Source organism: Schistocerca nitens, unplaced genomic scaffold (assembly GCF_023898315.1).
Source record: "Schistocerca nitens isolate TAMUIC-IGC-003100 unplaced genomic scaffold, iqSchNite1.1 HiC_scaffold_363, whole genome shotgun sequence".
NCBI lineage: Eukaryota > Metazoa > Arthropoda > Insecta > Orthoptera > Acrididae > Schistocerca > Schistocerca nitens.
The window spans coordinates 1216799-1240617 of NW_026045897.1; the positions used below are offsets into that span (position 1 = coordinate 1216799).

Sequence of the window (23819 nt, forward strand, 5' to 3'; positions counted from 1 at the left end):
GCAGCGATGTCGGAGATAAGATGTTTTACCGGATTCCTGATATTCACGGTACACTCGTGAAATAGTCGTACGGTAAAATTCCCACAGCATCGCTACCTCGGAGATGGTGTGACCCATCGCTCTGCGTCGACTGAAGCACCACGTTCAAACACACTTCAATCCTGATAACCTGCTATTGTAGCTGCAGTAGTCGATCTAACAACTGCGCCAGACCCTTTTTGTCTTATAAAGGCGTTCCCGACCGCAACGCCGTATTCTGCCTGTTTAAATATCTCTGTATTTAAATACGCATGCCTATACGAGTTTCTTTGGCAATTCAGTGTAGAAGGTTGGTTGGTTGTTTCAGGGAAGGAGACCAGACAGCGAGGTCATCGGTCTCATCGGATTAGGGAAGGACGGGGAAGGAAGTCGGCCGTGCCCTTTTAAAGGAACCATCCCGGCATTTGCCTGGAGCGATTTAGGAAAATCACGGAAAACCTAAATCAGGATGGCCGGACGCGGGATTGAACCGTCATCCTCCCGAATGCGAGTCCAGTGTCCAACCACTGCGCCACCTCGCTCGGTTCAGTGTAGAAGAAGTAATAGTTTTATTCATCTGTAAATCTCCTCTACTGGGCTACTGGAAATAACCTGTAAATGTAGAAGGGTAAAAATTTTACGGGAACCTTGACTACAGCAGGCTTCACTAGAGTAATCAGGTTAAAATACATGCGTTGGGTTATTTATTTAGCCTTATCACAATAGTGTTACATAATAAAGAAGAATAATTTTAATATGACACATGGTAATAAAATAGTATCAGTATAATTAAAAATGTATTATTTTATTCGTAGGTGTTATTTTTCCGTAACTTTATATTTCAAAATAAAATTAAGTAGCCGGTTGAAAATGTATTTATTTCGCTCTACCGGTTTCCACGTATTAATCTGTCGTCCTCAGAAGCCTTCAAAACCAAGGTCTAAAGGTTTGTAATATCCCTGACTTTGTAGGCTTCTGGCATTGAAAAGAAACCAGGGAATAAGAAAATAATGTGCGTTACTCTCCTTATTCGGCCCAAACTGCAAGCCCAGCTGCCTACCAGGACACCTCTCCTGACGCACTCTTACTATCTCAGCGAATGTGCTGGCTGTGCACCTGCTTCGTGAGAAAGGAAACTACTTTCTCTGCCTGAGGGATAGCAGCAATAACGTTTTCAGTGTTTAGCTGTAGCTCTTCCAGTTTGTGAGGATTATTTGTATACACTCGACCCTTCAATCTGCACTCACTCCGTCTTCAGGCCACGAGTGGCCTACCGGGACCAGCCGACCGCCGTGTCATCCTCAGTGGAGGATGCGGATAGGAGGGGCGTGGGGTCAGCACACCGCTCTCCCGGTAGTTATGATGGTATTCTTGAGCGAATCCGCTACTATTCAGTCGAGTAGCTCCTCAATTGGCATCACGAGGCTAAGTGCACTCCAAAAAATGGCAACGGCACATGGCGGCCTGGATGGTCACCCATCCAAATGCCAACCACGCCCGACAGCGCTCATCTTCGGTGATCTCACGGGAACCGGTGTATCCACTGTGGCAAGGCCGTTGCCTCCTGCAATCTGCCCCGAAGCCAATAAACACAGACAGAGAGTCCAGGCGTTCGAGGCGGCCACGACGTTCCTCTGCCTCCGCTGACTGTCGCCTCCTCGCCCAGCGCCTCACGCACTCGTGACGGGATGGTGAAGGCGGTGTGTGCTGTCGTTCCGTGTCAACGAAAACACCCATTCAGTCATTCATGTTTTGTGGGTTGATCCACGTACGGATTTAACTGTTTCCGGATATACGTGGTAGTTTTGACAGTTTGCCGTAGGAAAAGTGTTGCGATACGGACACCAGACGAACACCAAACCCCAATCTTGAGATTATGCAACGGCTCATCGTAATAATGATATCGATTTTATGAAGCATAGTGGCGCATGTTGTGTGATTTTACGTATCCTGATAGGGTGAATCAGAGCTGATGTGAAGAAATGAGCAACTGAGGATCCAAAAGTTCTGGCCGCAATTTCCTCAGAAACCACCGGCAGAACGCAACACGAGAAAGTTCTTCTGGAAGCTTGACTCATGCACAACAGTAAATCTGATAATGGTTTTACGTGACGATCTCGTAATCCCACTTGCACGTATAATTGGCGTTGAGATTAGAAAACGTAGTTCCACGCATTTCTTCACTCGACCAATGTTTTCAGGTGCTCGAATTATTTACAGATAGTTGAGATTTTATATGCTGTAGAGCCAGTTTTGCGCCATTTTGCCACTACGTTTTACATTTCAGACTTTGATGGCGGTTTTGCCGAAACAATTCTGCCCTGAACTCTTGTACAAACAATTTCGCTCATATTTTCCACGAATTGTAATTCGTGTAACACTCGCCAATTAACTAACACATTCAGTTCTGTCATGAACAGCCTTGTGTGTTACATTCAACTGGTCCGCTCCTCTCACTCACACAAAAGTAATGACACGGCGCAGCATTCAGGACAGAGTATGTAGGAGACGCATATGCGCAGACATGTCACCAACCGACTGTTGAATCGAAATCATGCCTTCCAGCATTTTCCGTGCTGGATAGTTGCCCTGTTCATTAAAATTTGTCAATTTCACGTCAGTCTTATAAATATTTTCCGGACCAACTTTATATTGCAAAACCAGTATGTTCTACCTCACGCCAAAGCCGAAAACCATCATCTTCTGGTGGGAGGGGAGAGGATTGTAAGATGGTCGTTCAATAAGTAATGCAATACATTTTTTCGTTGGCCAATTAGGATTTACAAATTTTGAGTTTCTTGTCAGACATGGTGGAATATTCCAGCTCCAGCCCCTATAATTTCATGATGTTCCGATAGGTCGGGACGGTACACGTAGTCTTCAAAATGGTGTAAGTAGCGGAGGTGCGCTCCATGCAGGAAGCTGTCATTCAGTTCCTTTTGGCAGAAAACCAGAGCATCGTAGATATTCGTGGGCTCTGGCAGAATGTCTACGGAGAGTTGGAAGTGAACAAAAGCACGGTGAGTGGTTGAGCGAAGCGTCGGTCATCACCGCAATTATGTCGCGCAAATCAGCCCGTGAGACTCCTGCAGTGTTGGAACGTGCGGACGCTCTCTTTCGAGGTGACAGACGGATCACAATGAGACACCTCGCTGCACAACTGGACGTCTCTGTAGGTACTACTGACACTCTCGTCGACGAGTTGGGGTACTCAAAGGCGTGTGCCCGTTGGGATCCTCACCGCGTGACGGAAGAGCAACCGAGGACCATCTGCGAGGAACTGCTTGCGCGCTGCGAGGCTGATCGTCACAATTATTTGTCGAGAATCGTCACAGTCTCTGGATGGCGGGTACATCACTTCGAACTGAAAACAAAATGGCAATCAATCGAGGGGTGCCACGCCACCTATTCCCTGAAGAAAAAGGTCAAAGCTGCATCCTCAGTCGGTAATGTCACGGTGAGGGTCTTCTGGGACTCTGAAGGAGTTATTCTGTTTGACGTCCTCCCTCATGGCGCGACGATCATCTCTGAAGTCTATTGTGCCAGCCTCAGGAAACTGAAGAAACGACTTCGGCACGTTAGTCGCCGCAAAAATGCTCAAGAACTTGCCTTCTCGATGACGACGCAAGGCCTCGAACAAATCTGCGCATCCGACAGAATCTCACAAAACTTCATTGAACTGTTCTTCCTCGTCCATTCTGTAGCCCAGAAATCGTACCTTCCCACATCCATCTGTTTCGCCCAATGAAAGACGCAATCCGCGGGAAACAGTGCGTGAGTGGTGGGATGGTTGTTGATGCAGCAAGACGTGGGGTCCGACGTCGACCAGTGGAGTGTTACCGTGCGGCCGCACAGCTCCTCCCAGTAGGGTGGCGCAAGGCCGTCGCATTCAACGGAGATTATGTTTAAAAATAGAGTTTTGTAGCCGAAAGAGTGGGGAATAATGTGATGTATTGGCATTCTGAGTAAAGCCAACCTGCCTTCAGAAAAAAATGTCTCGCTTTACTTATTTAACCCCCTACAGGTGGCCTCGTGTCGTAATGTTTTTCATCTCCTCTCTCTCTCTCTCTCTCTCTCTCTCTCGGTGTTAGGTGTTATGTGCCCTCGCACTCAGTTGAGGGACACAAACATCGGAGGATGCCCACTGAAGTCGCAGGTAAGCAAGCGTCCGTTGTGTGTTCCGTCCTTCGCGAGTGAGGTCACGTACTCGCGTGTTGGATGCCTCGGTGCCATGTAATACTGACAACCGTGACCAAAGTTCCACACAGCTGGTGCTCGAGCACTCCTTTGTTATGTTCTTGAAGTGATCTTAGTTTTGCCTCTCTACCGTTGGTGTGTTGAGAGTGAGATACGATCACGTCCTTGTTCAGTCCAAAGGGGAATCAGCAGCTGAAGTACTTGTAGGGCGGTCACTGCTTCCACACTAACTCTATTTAAAGGTGTAAAAACGAATGGAGAACCAAGTACGAAGTGCTCCGATTACAAAGGGAATGAGTCAGAACCTACTGATCAATTTTTACATAGAAGAAGTAATGACAAAACAAAAAGGTTTGGGAGGCGGACTGAAGTTTGGAGTATGCGGATATCAATTATAAGATTGCTGATGCCACTGCAATCCTCAGAAAAACTGAGGGAATCTGCAGGACCTATTGAATGGTATGGCTCGTCTCATACGGGTTGACAGAACACAGAAGAAAGACGAAAGTAAGGAGCAGTAGCAGAAGTGAAATTAGCGACAAACTTGGCATCGACATTGGGAACCACGAAGCAAACGAACTAAAGGGTATCTGCTACCTTTGGCGTTCTCGCTTCCCGCGCCCGGGTTCAGTTCCCGGCGGGGTCAGGGATTTTCTCTGCCTCGTGACGACTGGGTGTTGTGTGATGTCCTTAGGTTAGTTAGGTTTAAGTAGTTCTAAGTTCTAGGGGACTGATGACCATAGATGTTAAGTCCCATAGTGCTCAGAGCCATTTGAACCATTTTTTGCTACCTTTGGAAGAGAAATGGCTCATGGCGGATGAAGCAAGGAGGACATTAAAAATACACCAACACAAGCAAAGAGGGCATTCCTGGTCAAAATAAGTCTGGTAGTAACGAACAAAGAAATCTAGTAGCATCGAAAGGCGATCTTAATTTGAGGAAGAAATTTCTGAGAATAGACGTTTGTGCGGTAGCGAACCATGGACTGTGGGAGAACAGGAAAAAAAGGATCATAGCCTTTGAGATGTGGTGTTAAAGAAGAGTGCTGAAAATTGGCTGGACTGCTACGATAAGAAATGAAGAGGTTCTCCGCAGAATCTGCGAGTACAGGAACGTGTGAAAAGACTGACAATATGAAGAGACAGGACGTGTGTTCGGACATCAAGAAATAACTTCCATGGTACGAGAGGTAACTGTATAGGGTAAAAGTGTAGGGGAGATCAGAGGTTAAAATATATCCAGCAAATAATTGAACATGTTAGGTGCAAGTGCTACTGTGGAATGAACAGGTTGACACACGAAAGGAATTCGTCCCAGGCTGGACCAAACTAATCAGAAGTCTGATATACAAGCTACAAAAAAAGGTTTCTTTTATTTATCACTTAATTACATCCGTCCATTATGTAGGGCCAACATTTTGTTGGAGAAGGACCAGCAACTTAGAATTGACAATTGTTTATTTAAATTTCTGTCATAGTTGCGTGTACTTTCAACTGGCCCCAAAATTAACGTCCGCTTTAAAAACTAGTTACCAGTATAAATTGAACGCAACTGCGACAGATACTCAAATAAAAAGTGACATGTGTCCTTTCTCGTAACATGCCACCTCTAAGGATATTAAAGGGCAGTGGATGCATACTGTGTTCCTGAACTGCGAGTTATCTATTCTGTTCTTGATATCCTCGTTTCCACCTACGAATGTTTCCGGATTTCTACAGTTGCTTTTTGGTGATTTCATCAGATGATGTTTTATTTTTTACGCATTACTATATCGAATTCTTACTTTTAATGTCAAGAAAATGTGAATGTCCCTGAATTCCTTAATATTTCCTGTTGTCAATAGCTCCCTGGCCTGTAATATTAACGGATAACAACAATAACTAGAGATGTTGTCAAACGCAGTTGATTATATGAGTTGCAAGGGGGTTAAAGAAACTTATTTACGGTTTGATCATACGTATACAAACGCCAACAACAAAATAGTTTTTAAAAAGTTGTCAAACTGCTCATCACTTCGTGCCTGTTAAGGACCATCATTTATAACAAGCATCGCACATCATTGCCCGTTGACAACAGTTTTCGTTGTGTTGCACCTCTCTGCCTTGCAGTGAAAGGTGCCGAGTCACCCTGAGTCTCTGGAGAACCCCGTGACGTCATTCCGCCCGCTCCCGAGTCTAATCGCAGCCCGCCTTAGCTGGTCTGTGGCGTCACTGGAGCCCACTCGGACGCTGCAAGTCATCCTGGTAGCTGGAAGCCACTTAGCGACCTCCTGCCTTCCAGCTAGCGTTAGAAGCAGATCTGTGTGTTTGCACGAAAATAGTACGACTTATGATGCAACAACCCTGCAGTTATTTCCGTGTGGGGCAGATGCTATGAAACGAAGACGTTACTGCTTAAGTGGTACATCTGAAGATTTACCAACAGATTCTTGAAGATTGGGCCTGCTGTGAAATATATGTCTCGAAAGCACACTGTAAGTATTGATTATTACGACGGCTGTTTCGGAAGATTTCCATTTTCATGTGCGTCTACGTTGTCTTGACGTATACAAACATCAGGTGTGACTGTATCTGGTCACTGCCCTCGTTATATTTCACGAGAAATTCTAAAACCCCGATTTAAATTCGATTTCGTGCTGTTGTGTACAGTGTGGCGTAATATTTTGATATAATGTTGTAGATATTTCCTGTAATTCTTTTAACAGTTCACGCGCTAAACGTTGCATATTTGCACAGTCTTCCGAAACAGCTGCCGTAATTACCAATACATGTTTTAAGCAGTATACTGGAACCTTACTTACAAATTACAAAAAGGTTGTCGGGACGTACACAGCATTTTCTAGATGATAGCAGGTAATGAAAACCCTTCTTACTAGGTGGAAACTAATGTAACATTTAAATTTCATTGAGGGATAAAATAAGGAAACTAAAAATGCACTAATCTTTTCTGGACTGCAAAACATGAGATAATACAGACGCTCAGACTGGGAATGGACACAAAATTGTGTAAGATTACAGTCTCTTGATATACGATGATGTTTAATGTGTTATAATGGAAACACAAGATCCACCGTGCAAAAGGTAGACAAATTTAAATGCCAGGGAGAACTTATAACAATAAGAAACAGGAGCAACGAGAGAATAATAGATAAAATTAAAAGAAATGAGATCAGCCTCAAGATACATACAGGGTGTTTCACAATATTGTGACGATTTCCGATTTGAATAACACGCGCTAAGAGCAGGATACAGCGACGGTGGCGTCGTGTGTTCGTAGTGCGAAGTGTTGAGTTTGATCCCCTGCACAGGTCAGTCAGTAATCACGACATATTACTGGTCGACGCAACATCGCGCGTTCGTTTGTGGAGTGCTGCTTTCGCAAGTATTTCACTGTTCAGGAGCTGCATCCAGTTCTTACTAATGGAACAATATTGAATGGTCAATAACCTTCCGTGCAACGCCAGTGGATCGAATTGACAGTCAATCGTAATTCCATCAAGGCCACTATGAATTCTTCAAATCTCTCGTTTTCTTTAACGCCAGTGAGGTTAAGGAACAGGACTGTCTTTCTCAGAATGTGTCCCTTCTATAACACGATTTTCTCTTTAAATGCATCCCTGCAAAACCAGAAAAATGTTCCTTTGCAGTGTGTTGCTGTCAGCAGTGTGCCTCGAGTCCACTTAAAATGCGAGTTGTGCAATCCGTTCTGGATATTCTAGTTTTCGTTCCTGAACTCCTTTTTCCTTCATAAATTAACAATTGTTGTTGTTGTGGTCTTCAGTCAAGAGACTGGTTTGATGCAGCTCTCCATGCTACTCTATCCTGTGCAAGCTTCTTCATCTCCCAGTACCTAATACAACCTACATCCTTCTGAACCTGTTTAGTATATTCATCTCTTGGTCTCCCTCTACGATTTTTACCCTCCACGCTGCCCTCCAACACTAAATTGGTGATCCATTGATGCCACAGAACATGTCCTACCAGCGGATCCCTTCTTCTAGTCAAGTTGTGCCACAAACTCCTCTTCTCCCCAATTCTATTCAGTGCCTCCTCATTAGTTATGTGATCTACCCATCTGATCTTCAGCATTCTTCTGTAGCACCACATTTCGAAAGCTTCTATTCACTTCTTGTCTAAACTATTTATCGTCCACGTTTCACTTCCATACATGGCTACACTCCATACAAATACTTTCAGAAACGACTTCCTGACACTTAAGTCTATACTCGATGTTAACAAATTTCTCTTCTTCAGAAACGCTTTCCTTGTCATTGCCAGTCTACATTTTATATCCTCTCTACTTCGACCATCATCAAAAAAATGGTTCAAATGGCTCTGAGCACTATGGGACTTAACTGCTGTGGTCATCAGTCCCCTAGAACTTAGAACTACTTAAACCTAACTAACCTAAGGACAGCACACACATCCATGCCCGAGGCAGGATTCGAACCTGCGACCGGAGCGGTCACGCGGTTCCAGACTGAAGCGCCTAGACCGCACGGCCACACCGGCCGGCTCGACCATCATCAGTTATTTTGCTCCTCAAATAGCAAAACTCATCTACTACTTTAAGCGTCTCATTTCCTAATCTAATTCCCTCAGCATCACCCCATTTAATTCGATTACATTCCATTATTCTCGTTTTGCTTTAGTTGATGTTCATCTTAAATCCTCCTTTCAAGAGACAGTCCATTCCGTTCAGCCGCTCTTCCAGGTTCTTTGCTGTCTCTGACAGAATTACAATGTCATCGGCGAACCTCAAAGTTTTTATTTCTTCTCTGTTATATCCTAGCCAGTAATGCCACCCGAGCCCGCTGCCAAAAGGTTGGCAGCATCAAAGTCCGGACGCCGTCCGCATAAGCAGCGCCAGCGAGACAGGAAATCGCCGCAAGTCTGCGCGCGCCACCGCTGGCTTCTGGTTTCTTAAGCGCTGGAGTCGCGAGCGCTAGGACAGTTCTGTATTCGCCGCTCAGTTGTATACTCGCCACCGAATTGTGTACTTGCTAGTCAGTTGTGTGTTCATCGCAGCAGATTTGTTGTTTGTCGTCAGCCGACGCTGACCTAGCCGCTCCGACTCGAACTAGACAGATTTCTGTAGACACGGAGTTCACTACTGTGTTTCTGTATCTTCGTTAATAAAGATAAGTACCGACTTTTATTTAATCAGAGTGTTTGGGTTTTCATCTTTCTGTTCACTGTTCCAGCGGACCGGTCGGCCCGCTATTAAAAGTGTGGCGGTGACTTCGTAAGCCGTTTCTACAGCGAATTGTTTGTCGCTACGAACGCCGCCACAAAACTGGCGACGAGGGTTTCCGAAATCGTGTGCAGGGCTGCTTCAACTTGTTTCTGGTTATGCTAATTATAGCGATAAAATTTTGGGGGCTGGTTTAATTTGTGTTCACTATGTCTGCCGAATTACAACAGTTGATCTTGTTACAGTCAGCAAATACAATGTCTGGTGGAAGCAATCGCCAAACAAGCGGCTAATCCTCCAACACAAAAGGAACAAGCACAGGCAGCAACGCCTTTCCGTGCTTTTGATGCATCAAGAGAAGAATGGCGAGAATATTTCGCGCAGTTGCAGGCGCACATGACAGTCTACAAAATCATGGGTACTGAGCGGCAGCTTTATTTAATTTCCACTGCAGGCGTGGAAGTCTATCGACTACTTTGTAAGTTGTTCCCGGAATCCAAGCCAGAAGCTTTAGACTATGACGTTGTTGTTAACAAGCTTGCTGAGTATTTCGAGTCGCGAGTTCATGTGGCAGCGGCCAGATTCAAGTTCTTCAGATTAAAGAAACTGCCACATCAATCTAAGAAACAGTGGTTAACAGATTTACGGGGCCTCACCCGTCAGTGCCGATTTAATTGTGTGTGTGGAGCTTCCTACAGTGATGTCATGTTACGAGACGCTATTACTCAAAACATTGCATATTCTCGTATTCGTGCTGCTATCTTAAAGTTGCCTGACCCGTCATTAGAGACTGTGATGAACATTATTGAAGCCCAAGATACTTTTGACTATGCTGAGTGTGAGTTAGATCAGCCATGTATTTCTCAAATTGCCTGTGCTAAGCAAGTTATGTCACGCCCGCGGCCCCACCGGCAGAGTCAGACTGTAAACACTAGCCGGCCGCGTCTTGTTAAACACATTCGTCAGCCGCGTGTGCAAAATGATAAAGTCTTGCCCTAAGTGTGTTCTTGCTCATCCTCGTGAACGTTGCCCGTTTAGAAACGCGGTTTGTCACTTTTGTCAAAGGAAAGGACACATCCAGACTGTTTGTTTGCGTAAACGCAAGAACAATTCTAGTGCTGCCCAGCCCATGGATATTCATGTTCTTCAAAGCCAGCCCGCCCAGAAGGTCGCGTTTAAAGACTCTTCCACGTTTCGTGTGGGTAATAAACTTGTTCGCAATAAGCCACCCACCCAGCCCTCTGCTATGCGACCCAAGCGTAATTCAAACGCTGTAAAAAGTAATGTACAGACTGCAAGTGAAGCGGGAGTTGTTGTTCCTTCCGCCCAACCCACGAGTTGTCGTAAGCAGCGAACACGCGCTAAACGTCCTGATTTTGTGTCTTCCGCCTCCGCTGCACCGATCCAGAGACAGTGTAATAAACTATTTGTGAAGCTACGCATCCAGGATACGACCTTCAATTTTCAATTAGACACTGGTGCGTCTGTGACTCTCATCAATAGTGCTACGTATGCGGCTATCGGCCGCCCTAAACTTTCAGCGGCAAAACATTCTTTGACTACTTATAGTGGAGAACAAATTCCTGTGTTAGGTGTATGTAGCGTGCCAGCCACATTCCGTGGCAATACAAAAACAGTTTCATTCACAGTGCTCCGCGCTACAGACAGTGTAAACATTTTCGGATTAGACTGTTTTGACTTGTTTGGCCTGTCTATCCAAGACAATTAATTCTGTTGTTGTTCCTCAAGACAGCATAACCGATTTGTGTAAACAATACAGTGACATATTTAAAGACGAACTAGGTTGTGCTGCGAACTTTGCCGCTCATATTACGTTAAAAGATAATGCTCAGCCTCGATTTTTTCGTGCTCGTCCAGTGCCTCACGCCTTCCGGGCACCTGTAGCAGATGAACTTCGTCGTTGGCAAAGCAACGGTGTTATTCAACCCGTTTCGGCGAGCCAGTGGGCTTCTCCCTTAGTTATTATAAAGAAACCGTCTGGCAAGTTACGTTTGTGTGCTGATTTTAAGTCGACAGTTAATCCTCAGACTGTCATTGATTCTTTTCCTTTGCCTAGACCGGACGAGCTGATGGATAAGTTAGGGGAAGCTCGTTTCTTTTCCAAAATTGATCTCCGTGAAGCATATTTGCAATTGCCCCTCGACGAGCAATCACAACAGTATTTTGTCATAAACACGTAGTTGGGGTTGTTCCGTTTTCTGCGTTTGCCTTTTGGTTGTGCGTCAGCTCCAGCTGTTTTTCAGCGTTTTTTGTCACAACTTCTGGCTAATGTGCCATCGTGTTGCAACTATTTAGACGATATTGTTGTGTCCGGTCGGACGCCTGCTGAACATTTCCGTAATTTGGAGTGTTTGTTTACAGTGTTGTCTCAGGCAGGCCTACGTTGCAACATCGATAAATGTTCATTTTTCCTTACGGAGATGGAGTACCTGGGACATGTTATTAATGCTCAAGGCATTCATCCCTCCCAGTCACATTTAGCAGCTATTCGTGATTTGCCCGCCCCTCGCAATCTGCATGAATTGCAAGCAGTTCTTGGCAAATTGACATATTATATTAGGTTTATACCTAATGCATCACAGATTGCTGCACCGTTACATCGTCTCCGCCGTAAGAATGTTCCGTTTGTGTGGTCAGCTGATTGCCAATCAGCCTTTCAGCAGCTTAAAGAGGCTTTATTGAATGATCGTTGTCTGGTCCATTACGACCCTAACAAGCCTCTGGTGTTAGCTTGTGACGCCTCTTCTTTCGGCCTCGGTGCTGTGTTGTACCACCGAGTCGGTAACACCGAACGTCCTATTGCGTTCGCATCTAAATTGCTAAACAAAGCTCAGTGTAATTATAGCCAATTGGACAAGGAAGCGTTGGCTATTGTGTTCGGTGTCACAAAATTCCATCACTACCTCTATGGTAGACCATTCTATTTAGTAACAGATCACAAGCCCCTGACGTCACTGTTTCATCCGTCTAAACCAGTTCCTCAGCGGACAGCTCAGAGACTACAACGTTGGGATCTTTTGTTATCACAATACCAGTATGAGATACTGTATCGCCCTACAGCTCAGCATGCAAACGCTGACGCGCTTTCTAGATTGCCGATTGCTGCGGATGATGTCTTCGATTCCTCTGACGACTCTTGCCATCAGATTGACGCCGATGAGCACCAATCCCTCCGGGATTTTCCGATTGATTATCGTCAGGTGGCACGTGAGACAGCTACGGATCCTCATCTGAGTTTACTATTACGTTTTGTTCAACGTGGTTGGCCGTCCAAGGCAAAGGACATATCGGATCCTGTGGTTCGTCGCTATTATCCGCAACGTCATCTGTTGTCTGTTTCGCACGGAGTTTTGCTGTTACGCACCGAGAATGACCAGCTTCGTGTAGTGGTTCCCCAAGTGCACCAATCCAAGGTCCTCGACTTGTTGCATCAAGGTCATTGGGGAGTGGTCCGCACCAAGCAGCTTGCCCGCCGTCATTGTATATGGATCGGCATTGATAAGCAGATTACGCAGATGTCTACAGATTGTTCGACGTGTGCCGAACACCAAGCTGCTCCGCCTCAACGCTATTTTGAGTGGGCACGCCCTGCCGGTCCCTGGCAGCGAGTACATATTGATTTCGCTGGTCCATATTGGCATTCTCGTTGGCTCATCGTGATAGATGCATTTAGTAATTTTCCGCTTGTTGTGCCCATGCAGTCTACAACGTCTGCACAAACTATACAGGCGTTGACTTCAATTTTTTGTATTGAGGGTCTTCCAGAAGTTTTAGTGTCTGACAATGGTCCACAATTTACCTCTGCTTAATTTGAAAGTTTTTGTTCTGCCAATGGCATTCGCCATGTTCTTACTCCGCCGTTCCACCCTCAATCGAATGGTGCAGCGGAACGTTTTGTACGCACATTCAAGGATCATATGGACCGCCTTCGTGCTACGCACTCTCGTCAGCAGGCCCTCATCACGTTCCTGTCGTCGTACCGGACCACGCCACGCGACGGCCCTTCGCCTGCGGAGCTTCTCCACGGCCGTCGTCATCGCACCCTACTACGGTTGTTGCACCCCCCGGATCGACCCGCGGCTTCTGAGCATCGCACGCGTTTTCAGCGCAACGACGCCGTTTTTTTCAGAGTTTATCACGGTCGCCGTCGTTGGGAACGTGGTACCGTGATAAGTGTCCAGGGTCGCGGTTTTTATACTGTTCAAGGTGCTACTGGGGTGCACAGGAGGCATCAGAACCAGTTGCGCCGCGCTGGCCGCCCGGATTCTGCCGCTCGTTCTTTGTCCACAGATTTGGTCCGCGGCGGGTTCCAGCCGCGCCTTCCGACTTCGCTGCCGCCCCCAGGGCAGCAGCAGCAGCCGTCGTCGCTACCACGCCGACAGCCCGTCCCGTTGATGCCTCCCGCGCAGCTTCATCCGGGAGCGCCCCAGGTGGTCGCTCCGGCGCCTGCGGTCCCTCTTCAGTCGCCGCCGCCTTCGGAGCTGATGGACGTCGACCCATCAGCCGGGCCGCCTTCCCAAGCGGTGGCTGTGCAGCCTGTCCTGCAGCCGCTTTCCTTGGGCACCCCCAAGGAGTCTGACACCGCAGCGCCTTGTCCGGCGCCCACTCGGCAGCCGTCGACGCAGCGTCAGGAGACGCTGCCTCTCTTCGTGGGTCCCGACGCCCCGTCGCGTCCAGTACCAGAAGCTGCGCCCGTGGTCACAGGCGTGCACCCTGACCTCGGTTTTCAGTCGATGTTTCCCGAGGCCCCGCGCAGCCAATGCTGGGGTGCGGGCCGGGGACTGCCACCGACAACAGTCTCCGCCCCGGTCTCTTCTGCTACGCCTGGGGCCAGACCCCTCCCCCGCCGTCGACGCTCGCCACGTCATTATTCAACAACGGTGCGGCGATTTGGGGGGGAGGAGTGTTATATCCTAGCCAGTAATGCCACCCGAGCCCGCTGCCAAAAGGTTGGCAGCATCAAAGTCCGGACGCCGTCCGCATAAGCAGCGCCAGCGAGACAGGAAATCGCCGCAAGTCTGCGCGCGCCACCGCTGGCTTCTGGTTTCTTAAGCGCTGGAGTCGCGAGCGCTAGGACAGTTCTGTATTCGCCGCTCAGTTGTATATTCGCCACCGAATTGTGTACTTGCTAGTCAGTTGTGTGTTCATCGCAGCAGATTTGTTGTTTGTCGTCAGCCGACGCTGACCTAGCCGCTCCGACTCGAACTAGACAGATTTCTGTAGACACGGAGTTCACTACTGTGTTTCTGTATCTTCGTTAATAAAGATAAGTACCGACTTTTATTTAATCAGAGTGTTTGGGTTTTCATCTTTCTGTTCACTGTTCCAGCGGACCGGTCGGCCCGCTATTAAAAGTGTGGCGGTGACTTCGTAAGCCGTTTCTACAGCGAATTGTTTGTCGCTACGAACGCCGCCACAAAATTCTCCATGGATTTTAATTCCTACTCCGAATTTTTCTTTTGTTTTCTTTACTGCTTGATTAATATACAGATTGAATAACATCGGGGATAGGCTACAACCCTGTCGCACTCTCTTCCCAACCACTGCTTCCCGTTCAAGTCCCTCGACTCTTATAACTGCCATCTGGTTTCTGTACAAATTGTAAATAGCCTTTCGCACCCTGTATTTTACCCCTGCCACCTTCAGAATTCGAAAGACAGTATTCCATTCTCAAAAGCTGTCTCTAAGTCTACAAATGCCAGAAACATAGGTTTGCCGTTCCTTAATCTTTCTTCTAAGATAAGTCGTAGGGTCAGTATTGCCTCACGTGTTCCAACATTTCTACGGAATCCAAACTGATCTTCTCCGAGGTCGGCTTCTACCAGTTTTTCCATTCGTCTGTAAAGAATTCGCGTTAGTAATTTGCAGCCTTGACTTATTAAATTTATAATTCGGTAAATTTAACATCTGTCAACACCTACTTTCTTTGGAATTGGAACTATTATATACATCGTCAAGTCTGAGGGTATTTCACCTGTCTTATACATCTTGCTCACCAGATGGTAGAGTTTTGTCAGGACTGGCTCTCACAGGCTGTCAGTAATTCTAATGGAACGTTGTATACTCCCGGGACTTGTTTCGACTTAGGTCTTTCAGTGCTCTGTCAAACTCTCCACGCAGTATCATATCTCCCATTTCATCTTCATCTACATCCTCTTCCATATTCATAATACTGTCCTCAAGTACAACGTCCTTGTATAGACCCCCTACATACTCCTTCCACCTTTCTGCTTTCCCTTCTTTGCTTAGAACTGGGTTTCCATCTCAGCTCTTGATATTCATACAAGTGGTCTCTTTTCTTCAAAGGTCTCTTTAATTTTCCTGTTGGCACTATCTATCTTACCCCTAGTGAGATATGTCTCTACATCCGTACATTTGTCCTCTAGCCATCCCTCCTTAGCCATTTTGCGCTTCCTATCTATCTCATTTTCGAGACTTTGTATTCCTTCTTGCCTGCCTCACTTACTGAATTTTTATATTTTCTCGTCTCATAAATTAAATTCAATATACCTTCTGTTAGCCAAAGTTTCTATTAGCCCTCGTCTTTTTACCTCTGCTGCCTTCACTATCTCATCCCTCAAAGCTACCCATTTTCTTCTACTGTATTTCTTTCCCCCATTCCTGACAGTTGTTTCCTAATGCTCTCCCTGACACTTTCTACAACGTGTGGGTCTTTCAGTTTATCCACGTCCCATCTCCTGAAATTCCCACCTTTTTGCAGTTTCTTCAGTTTTAATCTACAGTTCATTACCAATAGATTGTTGTCAGAGTCCACATCTGTCCCTGAAAATGTTTTATGATTTAAATCCTGGTTCCTAAATCTCTGTCTTACCATTATGTAATATATCTGAATCCTTCCGGAATCTCCAGCCTTCTTCCATGTATACAACCTTCTTTCATGATACTTGAACCAAGTGTTAGGTACGATTAAGTTATGCTCTGTGCAGAATTCTACCAGGCGGTTTCCTGTTTCATTTCTTACCCCCATTCCATATTCATCTACTACGTTTCGTTCTGTACCTTTTCCTGCTATCGAGTTCCAGTCACCCATGATTATTAAATTTTCGTCTACCTGAACTATTTGGATAATTTCTTTTATCGCACCATACATTTGTCATCTCTTCATGATTTGCGTAGCTAGGTGGTAGGCGTGGGCTTCGTGTCTATCTTGGCCACAATAATGCGTTCACTATGCTGTTTGTAGTAGCTTACCCGCACTCCTATTTTATATTGATTGTTAAACCTGCTGCTGCATTACCCCTATTTGATTTTGTATTTATAACCCTGTATTCAGGTGACCAGATGTCCTGTTCCTCCTGCCAACGAACTTCACTAATTCCCACTGTATCTAACTTTAACCTATCCATTTCCCTTTTTAAATTTTCTAACCTACCTGCCCGAATAAGGGATACGACATTCCACACTCTGTCTGTAGAAAGCCAGTTTTCTTGCTCCTGATAACGACGTCCTCCTGAGTAGTCCCTGCCCGGAGATCTGAATGGGGGACTATTTTGCCTCCGGAATGTTTTACCCAAGAGGACGCCGTCATCATTTAACCATAGAGCAAAGATGCATGCCCTCGAGAAAAATTACGGCTGTAGTTTCCCCTTGCGTTTGCAGTACCACCACAGCAAGGCCATTTTGGTTAGTGTTACAAGGCCAGATCAGTCAATCATCCAGACTGTTGCCCCTGCAACTACTGAAAAGGCTGCTGCCCCTCTTCAGGAACCACACGTATTTCTGGCCTCTCAACAGATACCCCTCCGTTGTGGTTGCACCTACGGTACGGCTATCTGTATCGCTGAGGCAAGCAAGCCTCCTTACCAACGGCAAGGTCCATGGTTCATGGGAGGAGAGGGGTGGGGGAAGTTAACAATAGTGAGTTTGAAATCGAAAAATTTTTTCCAGGCGTCCCCTTTGAGTGAACCAACCTACTTGTCAGTACTGAACGAAGTCTCCGTAGTGTTGGTTCAGTTCCGTTATTACGTGTTGCAATTGATAATGGAGTAAATGCATGTGACTTCAGAAATTTTACTATTCGAACCCTCCAATTGCTTCACGTGTTCAATGCCTGGAAGTTTAGCAGAAAGTGGATGTTGATGTGCAGAACAATGAATGTCATCTGCTGATCATTGTAGTTTTTTGCACTTTCATTGTCAACTAAATGTTTAAATTCTTTCTGCATGGAATTGTAATGTTCCTTCATAGCATTTATAAAGTACTCGTCGCCTACGTGAATTCAGAATTCTCATCCTTCCATTCTACTATTCTCATTCATTTTAAGGCTTGTTACGATGGATTGCTAGGCGCAAACAAGCACTGGACCTGTGGACTTCCTTCATACCAGGAGTAAATATCGATAAGTAAACAGCGCTGACACTGCGATTATGACGAGCTGAAGAAGTTGCGCCCAACTAAAAATGGCGCACGGCTATCCTTGATGAAGTGTCGCCCTCCACCGGGTACTTCCGAGTAGCACCGAGCCTTGGTGCGCACGCGGCCCGCGTGAAGTTTGGCACGCCGTGGCTGACCCTGTGTTACTTTCTACCTCCGACCTATTTCGAAGCGTCAAACGTGTTTATGTAAGACGGCAGTAAGTTTCTATGCGTGGCAGTGTCGCGTTGCTGGTGACTATAGAATGGAAGAAAAGGTGTTGGTCACACCCAATTCCCTGGCATGACCTACCGATTTCTAGCAGCACCGAGGGACACAGTGAGCTCAATTTCCGCAACCGCCAGACGGCACCTAACCTCCAGTTAGCACGTGACATCAGTCCTAAGACAGCGCGGAGAGCTTCGGCATCGATCCTAGGATAGTGGTGCATGACTTGGTGGTTGAGAACATCATGCTATCTTTACTCACTGTGCTAGCCAAATAAATGTAAATTTCTTGGGCCATTACTATTTGAACCGGTTACCTAAGGGCCGATCATCAACGTCCTACAGTTTCCGGGTTCGATTCCCGGCGGGGTCAGGGATTTTCTCTGCCTCGTGATGACTGGGTGTTGTGTGATTTCCTTAGGTTAGTTAGGTTTAAGTAGTTCTAAGTTCTAGGGGACTAATGACCATAGATGTTAAGTCCCATAGTGCTCGGAGCCATTTGAACAATTTGAACCAACGTCCTACAGTGCTACAGGAACCTCAGCTACCAAAACAGGGAAATAGCACAGCACACTGAAGAGGAGTTCCAGCTTGCTAGGCGTTAGAAGTACGCCCCGTACGGGCTTACGTGTTGTCAAGAAATCACTGCCACAGATCGAGTGCTCGCAGTCGATCGACACTGGGCAGACAGTACTGGCTAGTGAAGTGCGTGTCACATAGCAAATGTGCTCACAGTACATAAATACAACTAGGGAAGCAACCCAGCTCGAAGATGACAAAACAGGTCTTAACGTCCCGTCAACGTCGATATTGTTAAAGATGAAGCACAAACTCGGAAAGTTTCAAGGATGCGGAAGGAAATCGGCCGGACCGTTTCAAAGGACTCATGTCGGACTTTGCCCGGCAAGATTTGAGGAAATCGTGGAAAACCTAAATGAGGATGGCCGGGCGTGGATTTCAACCACCATCTTCCCAATGCGAGTCAAGAGTACTAAAACTACCTGAGCCACCTCACTTAGTCCCCAGCTCGAGTTGCAAAAACGGAGTAGAAATAATTTTAACATACAGATATTATTCTCTGCTACCACCTATTAAGTCAATTTATCTATATCATTCGTCATTTGTGTACAGTCTATGTTTGAAGATGGTGGTAGTGGTAAGTTCCTACGGGGCCAAACTGCTGAGGTCATTCGTCCCTAGGCTTGCAGGCTACTTAAACTAAATTACTCTAAGGACAAGGCACACACCCATGCTCGAGGGAGGACTCCAACCTTCGACAGGGGGAACCGCGGGAACTGTGGCAAGGCGCCCTGGACCGCGCGGCTACCTCGAGACGCGATATTTGAAGATTGACACATCTGAAGCCTGCACAAGCACAAATAGCAGGAGAAACATTACCATACAGTAGCCAGTTATAAAGAACGATTCACGTAAGTCATGAAGATGTTTTATGTGGCAGGAAACTAATCATTTCCAGTATATGGTAAAACATGCAGTACGCAGACAGTCATGTGTCCCAGAATACTACATTCTGTGTTGTCCTACAACCATCCGTTGTTCGCCATCGAACTGCGAATTTGGAAGTTGATTGGCGTGATTAAAACACAGCGGATGGAACAGCTCGTGTCACAGATCTGGGTAGTCTGTGAGCACTATTGCTTTTGATGGCGCACTCCTGCAGCTGCAGATGCAATGCAAATGAGGTAACAGTTCATATGCTGTCCTTGCTAATTGTGCGTACTGTTCCATTATCCTGTGTTTTAATCTCTCCACACAAACTCCACATTTGCAATTCCATTGCGACGACCATAAATCATTTTCAGGCACCTGAAATAAACCAGCGTGCAAGAGCATCTCATTGTCTGCGTATATCGCAAACTATGAATGAAACATCACACAACTCGCATTAATATGACATCACAGTCGAATAATTATACTGATAAGTGCAATGTCACGTATGACATAGTGAAATTAACATATTCTTCTAGCATACACGAACAAAATCAGACATAGAATTCCATAATTACATTAGGATTGAATGCACATCAGTAATGTTACAACGTCTCATGTCACATATTGGTAACTGAACGTTATGTTGACAATTAACCATAGCTGCTACGATGTTACCAAAGATACAATTACGTCCAAACATTGCAGAACTATCGACAGCAACATTAAAAGCACATTACATATATCACTGGGGTGCAAAACTTGGTTAAAGTGCTGCACTTAAGGTCATACATATCGTTAGATCGTTAAAATCCTGAGCTGGTTTGAGGGATTCTCCCACAATGCTCCAAACGTTCTAAACTGCAATGAGATCCAGCGACCTTGCGGGTCACGGTAGGTTTTGACAAGCACGAAGACAAACAGCAGAAACCCTCGCCCTGCGCGTGAGGGCATCGTATTGTATGTGAACCGGGGACCTAGAAACGACGGAGAGGCTCCGTCCCCGCCGCAGCCGCAGTGGTCCACAACCCCACGACGACTACCGCGGTCCACTTCACCCGTCCGCCGCCCCACACCGAACCCAGCGCTACTGTGCGGTTCGACCCCCGGTGCAGCACCCAGGGAACGTCTCACACTAGGCGAGTGTAACCCCTATGTTTACGTGGTAGAGTAATAAAGGTGGTGAACGCGTACGTGGAGAACTTGTTTGCGCAGCAATCGCCGACATAGTGAGGCGGAATAAGGAGAACCAGCCCGCATTCGCCGAGGCAAATGGAAAACCGCCTAAAAACCATCGACAGACTGGCCGGTTCTTCGGACCTCGACACAAATCCGCCTGGCGGATTCGTGCCGGGGACCAGGCGCTCCTTCCCGCCCGGAAAGCCGTGCCTCAGACCGCACGCCAACCGGGCGGGCGGGCATTATCGTGGTGAAATGTAAGCCCAGGCTTCCTTGCCATGAAGAGCACCAAAACGGGGTGTAGAATACAGTATCGCTGTGCAGTCAAGGTGCCGCGGATGATAAGCAAAGGGGTTCCGCTGTGAAATGAAGTGGCACCCCAGACCATCACACCTGGTCGTGTGGTAGAAAGGCGGGCGACAATCAGGTTGGTCTCCTACCGCTGTCTGTGGCGTCTCCAGACACGTCTTCAGTCTGGATTCCCGTTTATTGGAGTAGAACTGTCTTCACTGACGAGTCATGCTTCCAATTGACGCCTGATGACCAGAGCCTTCCAGCCATCTTGGGATTTTGATTATGCAGCTCACCAACTGGACAGAATTTGGCACGACATCCTTCAGTAGGATATCCAACAAGTCTTTCTGTGAATGCAAGCAGAATAACTGCGTGGATAAGGGTATGCGGTGGTCCAACGCGTTATTGACTTCCTGAATTTGTGAAGCTGTTTCTTTTGAGTAAATCATCCAGTTTTTCTGAAATTGTAACCATTTTCTTATCTGTACATGTACATATCATATACCGAATTTCGCCCTATTCGGATTACTCCTTCGTGGGGCGTTGTCTTTTATGCCTCACAGTGCAAATAAAGTTATTAAAGTGTTACCTTTTAGTGGATGTCTGTTTCTATTGACCACCTCAGCTACTGACACATCAGCGTGGTGCTATGGAGCACGACAGGGTATCCCTGACGCATCTGTGGCGTTTTTCATTCAATAACGTAAGGCAACGGCACTTAATATTGCCTCCGGAGTCCTAACCCACATCGACGCTCGACAGCAGGAGCTGCTCGACTGCTGCTCTGGCCACTGAGTTCTCCATACCTCTGACACGCTGAAAACATCTGGTCACGGGTTGCCAAGAGACGGGCGCGACACCAGGTGCCAGCCATTACGTTTAATGAAACCTGGGGTAGACTTGAAGCGGCATGGAGTGACGTTCGCACATCTGTCATCCACGATCAAATCGACTCGATGCACACTTGCGTTAGAGTCATTGTTGTTGCCAAAGCTGGCAGCTCTGACACCCGGCACACAACAAGATCACCTACAAATTAAATGTCGTATTTTTCTTCTACTGTACTGTATATGCACAAGTAAGTAAAATTCCAATATTTGCTATTCTTTCTGCAGTTGCAGTTCAGGCGGGCAGCAGTGTACATATATAAGGTGTTTTCGTAAGAGCGTACAAAAATGGAACAGGACATAGAGAATGATCCAGTGAAAAATTTGAGGCAGGGAACCTGGGGTCGGACAAGCCAGCTTGAGGAGATATGGAAGTAAGCTTGCCTACCGTTCTGTCTACCGTTACTGTTTTACAACTAACATGCCTACAACTGTACACGTATTGTGCAGTTTATTTACGTGTACATTCCTTATCTCCAGCAGGAAAACAAAGAGGTCGAGGCAGACTGCTAGAAAGTTGTGATGCTGGTTTTGTTTACTTCTCTTCACGGTGCCTCTGTTTTTCTTATACAGGGTGGTCCATTGATCGTGACAGGGGGCAAATATCTCACGAAATAAGCGTCAAACGAAAAAACTACAAACAACGAAACTTGTCTAGCTTGAGGGGGCAAACCAGACGGCGCTATGGTTGGCCCGCTAGATGGCGCTGCCCTAGGTCAAACGGATATCACCTGCGGTTTTTTTAAAAATAGGAACCCCCATTTCTTATTACATATTCGTGTAGTAGGTAAAGAAATATGAATGTCTTAGTTGCACTACTCTTTTCGCTTTGTGATAGTGGCTCTGTAATAGTCACAAACATATGGCTCACAATTTTAGACGAACAGTTGGTAACAGGTAGGTTTTTTAAAATTAAAATACAGAACGTAGGTACGTTTGAACACTTTATTTCGGTTGTTACAATGTGATACATGTACCTTTGTGAACTTATCATTTCTGAGAACGCATGCTGATAAAGCGTGATTATCTGTTAATACCACATTAATGCAATAAATGCTCAAAATGATGTGCGTCAACCTCAATGCATTTGGCAATACGTGTAACGACATTACTCTCAACAACGAGCAGTTTGACTTCCGTAATGTTCGCACATGCATTGACAATGCGCCGAAGCATGTTGTCAGGCGTTGTCGGTGGATCACGATAGCAAATATCCTTCAACTTTCCCCACAGAAAGAAATCCGGGGACGTCAGATCCGGTGAAGGTGCGGGCCATGGTACGGTGCTTCGACGAGCAATCCACCTGTCATGAAATACGCTATTCAATACCGCTTCAACCACACGCGAGCTATGTACCGGACATCCATCATGTTGCAAGTATATCGCCATTCTGTCATGCAGTGAACCATCTTGTAGTCACATCGGTAGAACATTACGTAGGAAATCAGCATACATTGCACCATTTAGATTGCCATCGATAAAATGGGAGCCAATTATCCTTCCTCCCATAAGGCCGCACCATACATTAACCCGCCAAGGTCGCTGATGTTCCACTTGTCGCAGCCATCGTGGATTTTCCGTTGCCCACTAGTGCATATTATGCTGATGCTGGTTTACGTTACCGCTGTTGGTGAATGGCGCCTCGTCGCTAAATAGAACGCGTGCAAAATAATCTGTCATCGTGCCATAATTTCTCTTGTGCCCAGTGGCAGAACTGTACACGACGTTCAAAGTCGTCGCCATGCAATTCCTGGTGCATAGAAATATGGTACGGGTGCAATCGTTGTTCATGTAGCTTTCTCAAAACCGACGTTTTTCAGATTCTCGATTCTCCCGCAATTTGTCTGCTAGTGATGTGCGGATTAGCCGCGACAGCAGCTAAAACACCAACTTGGGCACCATCATTTGTTGCAAGTCGTCGTTGACGTTTCACATGTGGCTGAACACTTCCTGTTTCCTAACTATCCGGCGAATGGCCCG

General features: G+C 46.3%; 1 protein-coding gene and 1 pseudogene across 1 annotated transcript in view; one reads left to right on the forward strand and one right to left on the reverse strand.

Moving 5' to 3' along the window:
* Nucleotides 1-1462: 1462 nt before the first annotated feature.
* On the reverse strand, nt 1463-1580 carry LOC126228350 (5S ribosomal RNA; annotated as a pseudogene).
* Nucleotides 1581-4155: 2575 nt separating this feature from the next.
* LOC126228342 (uncharacterized) overlaps nt 4156-23819 on the forward strand; it is a 53834-nt gene continuing 34170 nt past the window's right edge. Inside the window, exons 1-2 of the mRNA XM_049942291.1 lie at nt 4156-4174; nt 13721-14238. Of these exons, the coding sequence (XP_049798248.1) occupies nt 4156-4174; nt 13721-14238 (537 nt within the window). The remainder of the gene's footprint in view (nt 4175-13720; nt 14239-23819) is intronic.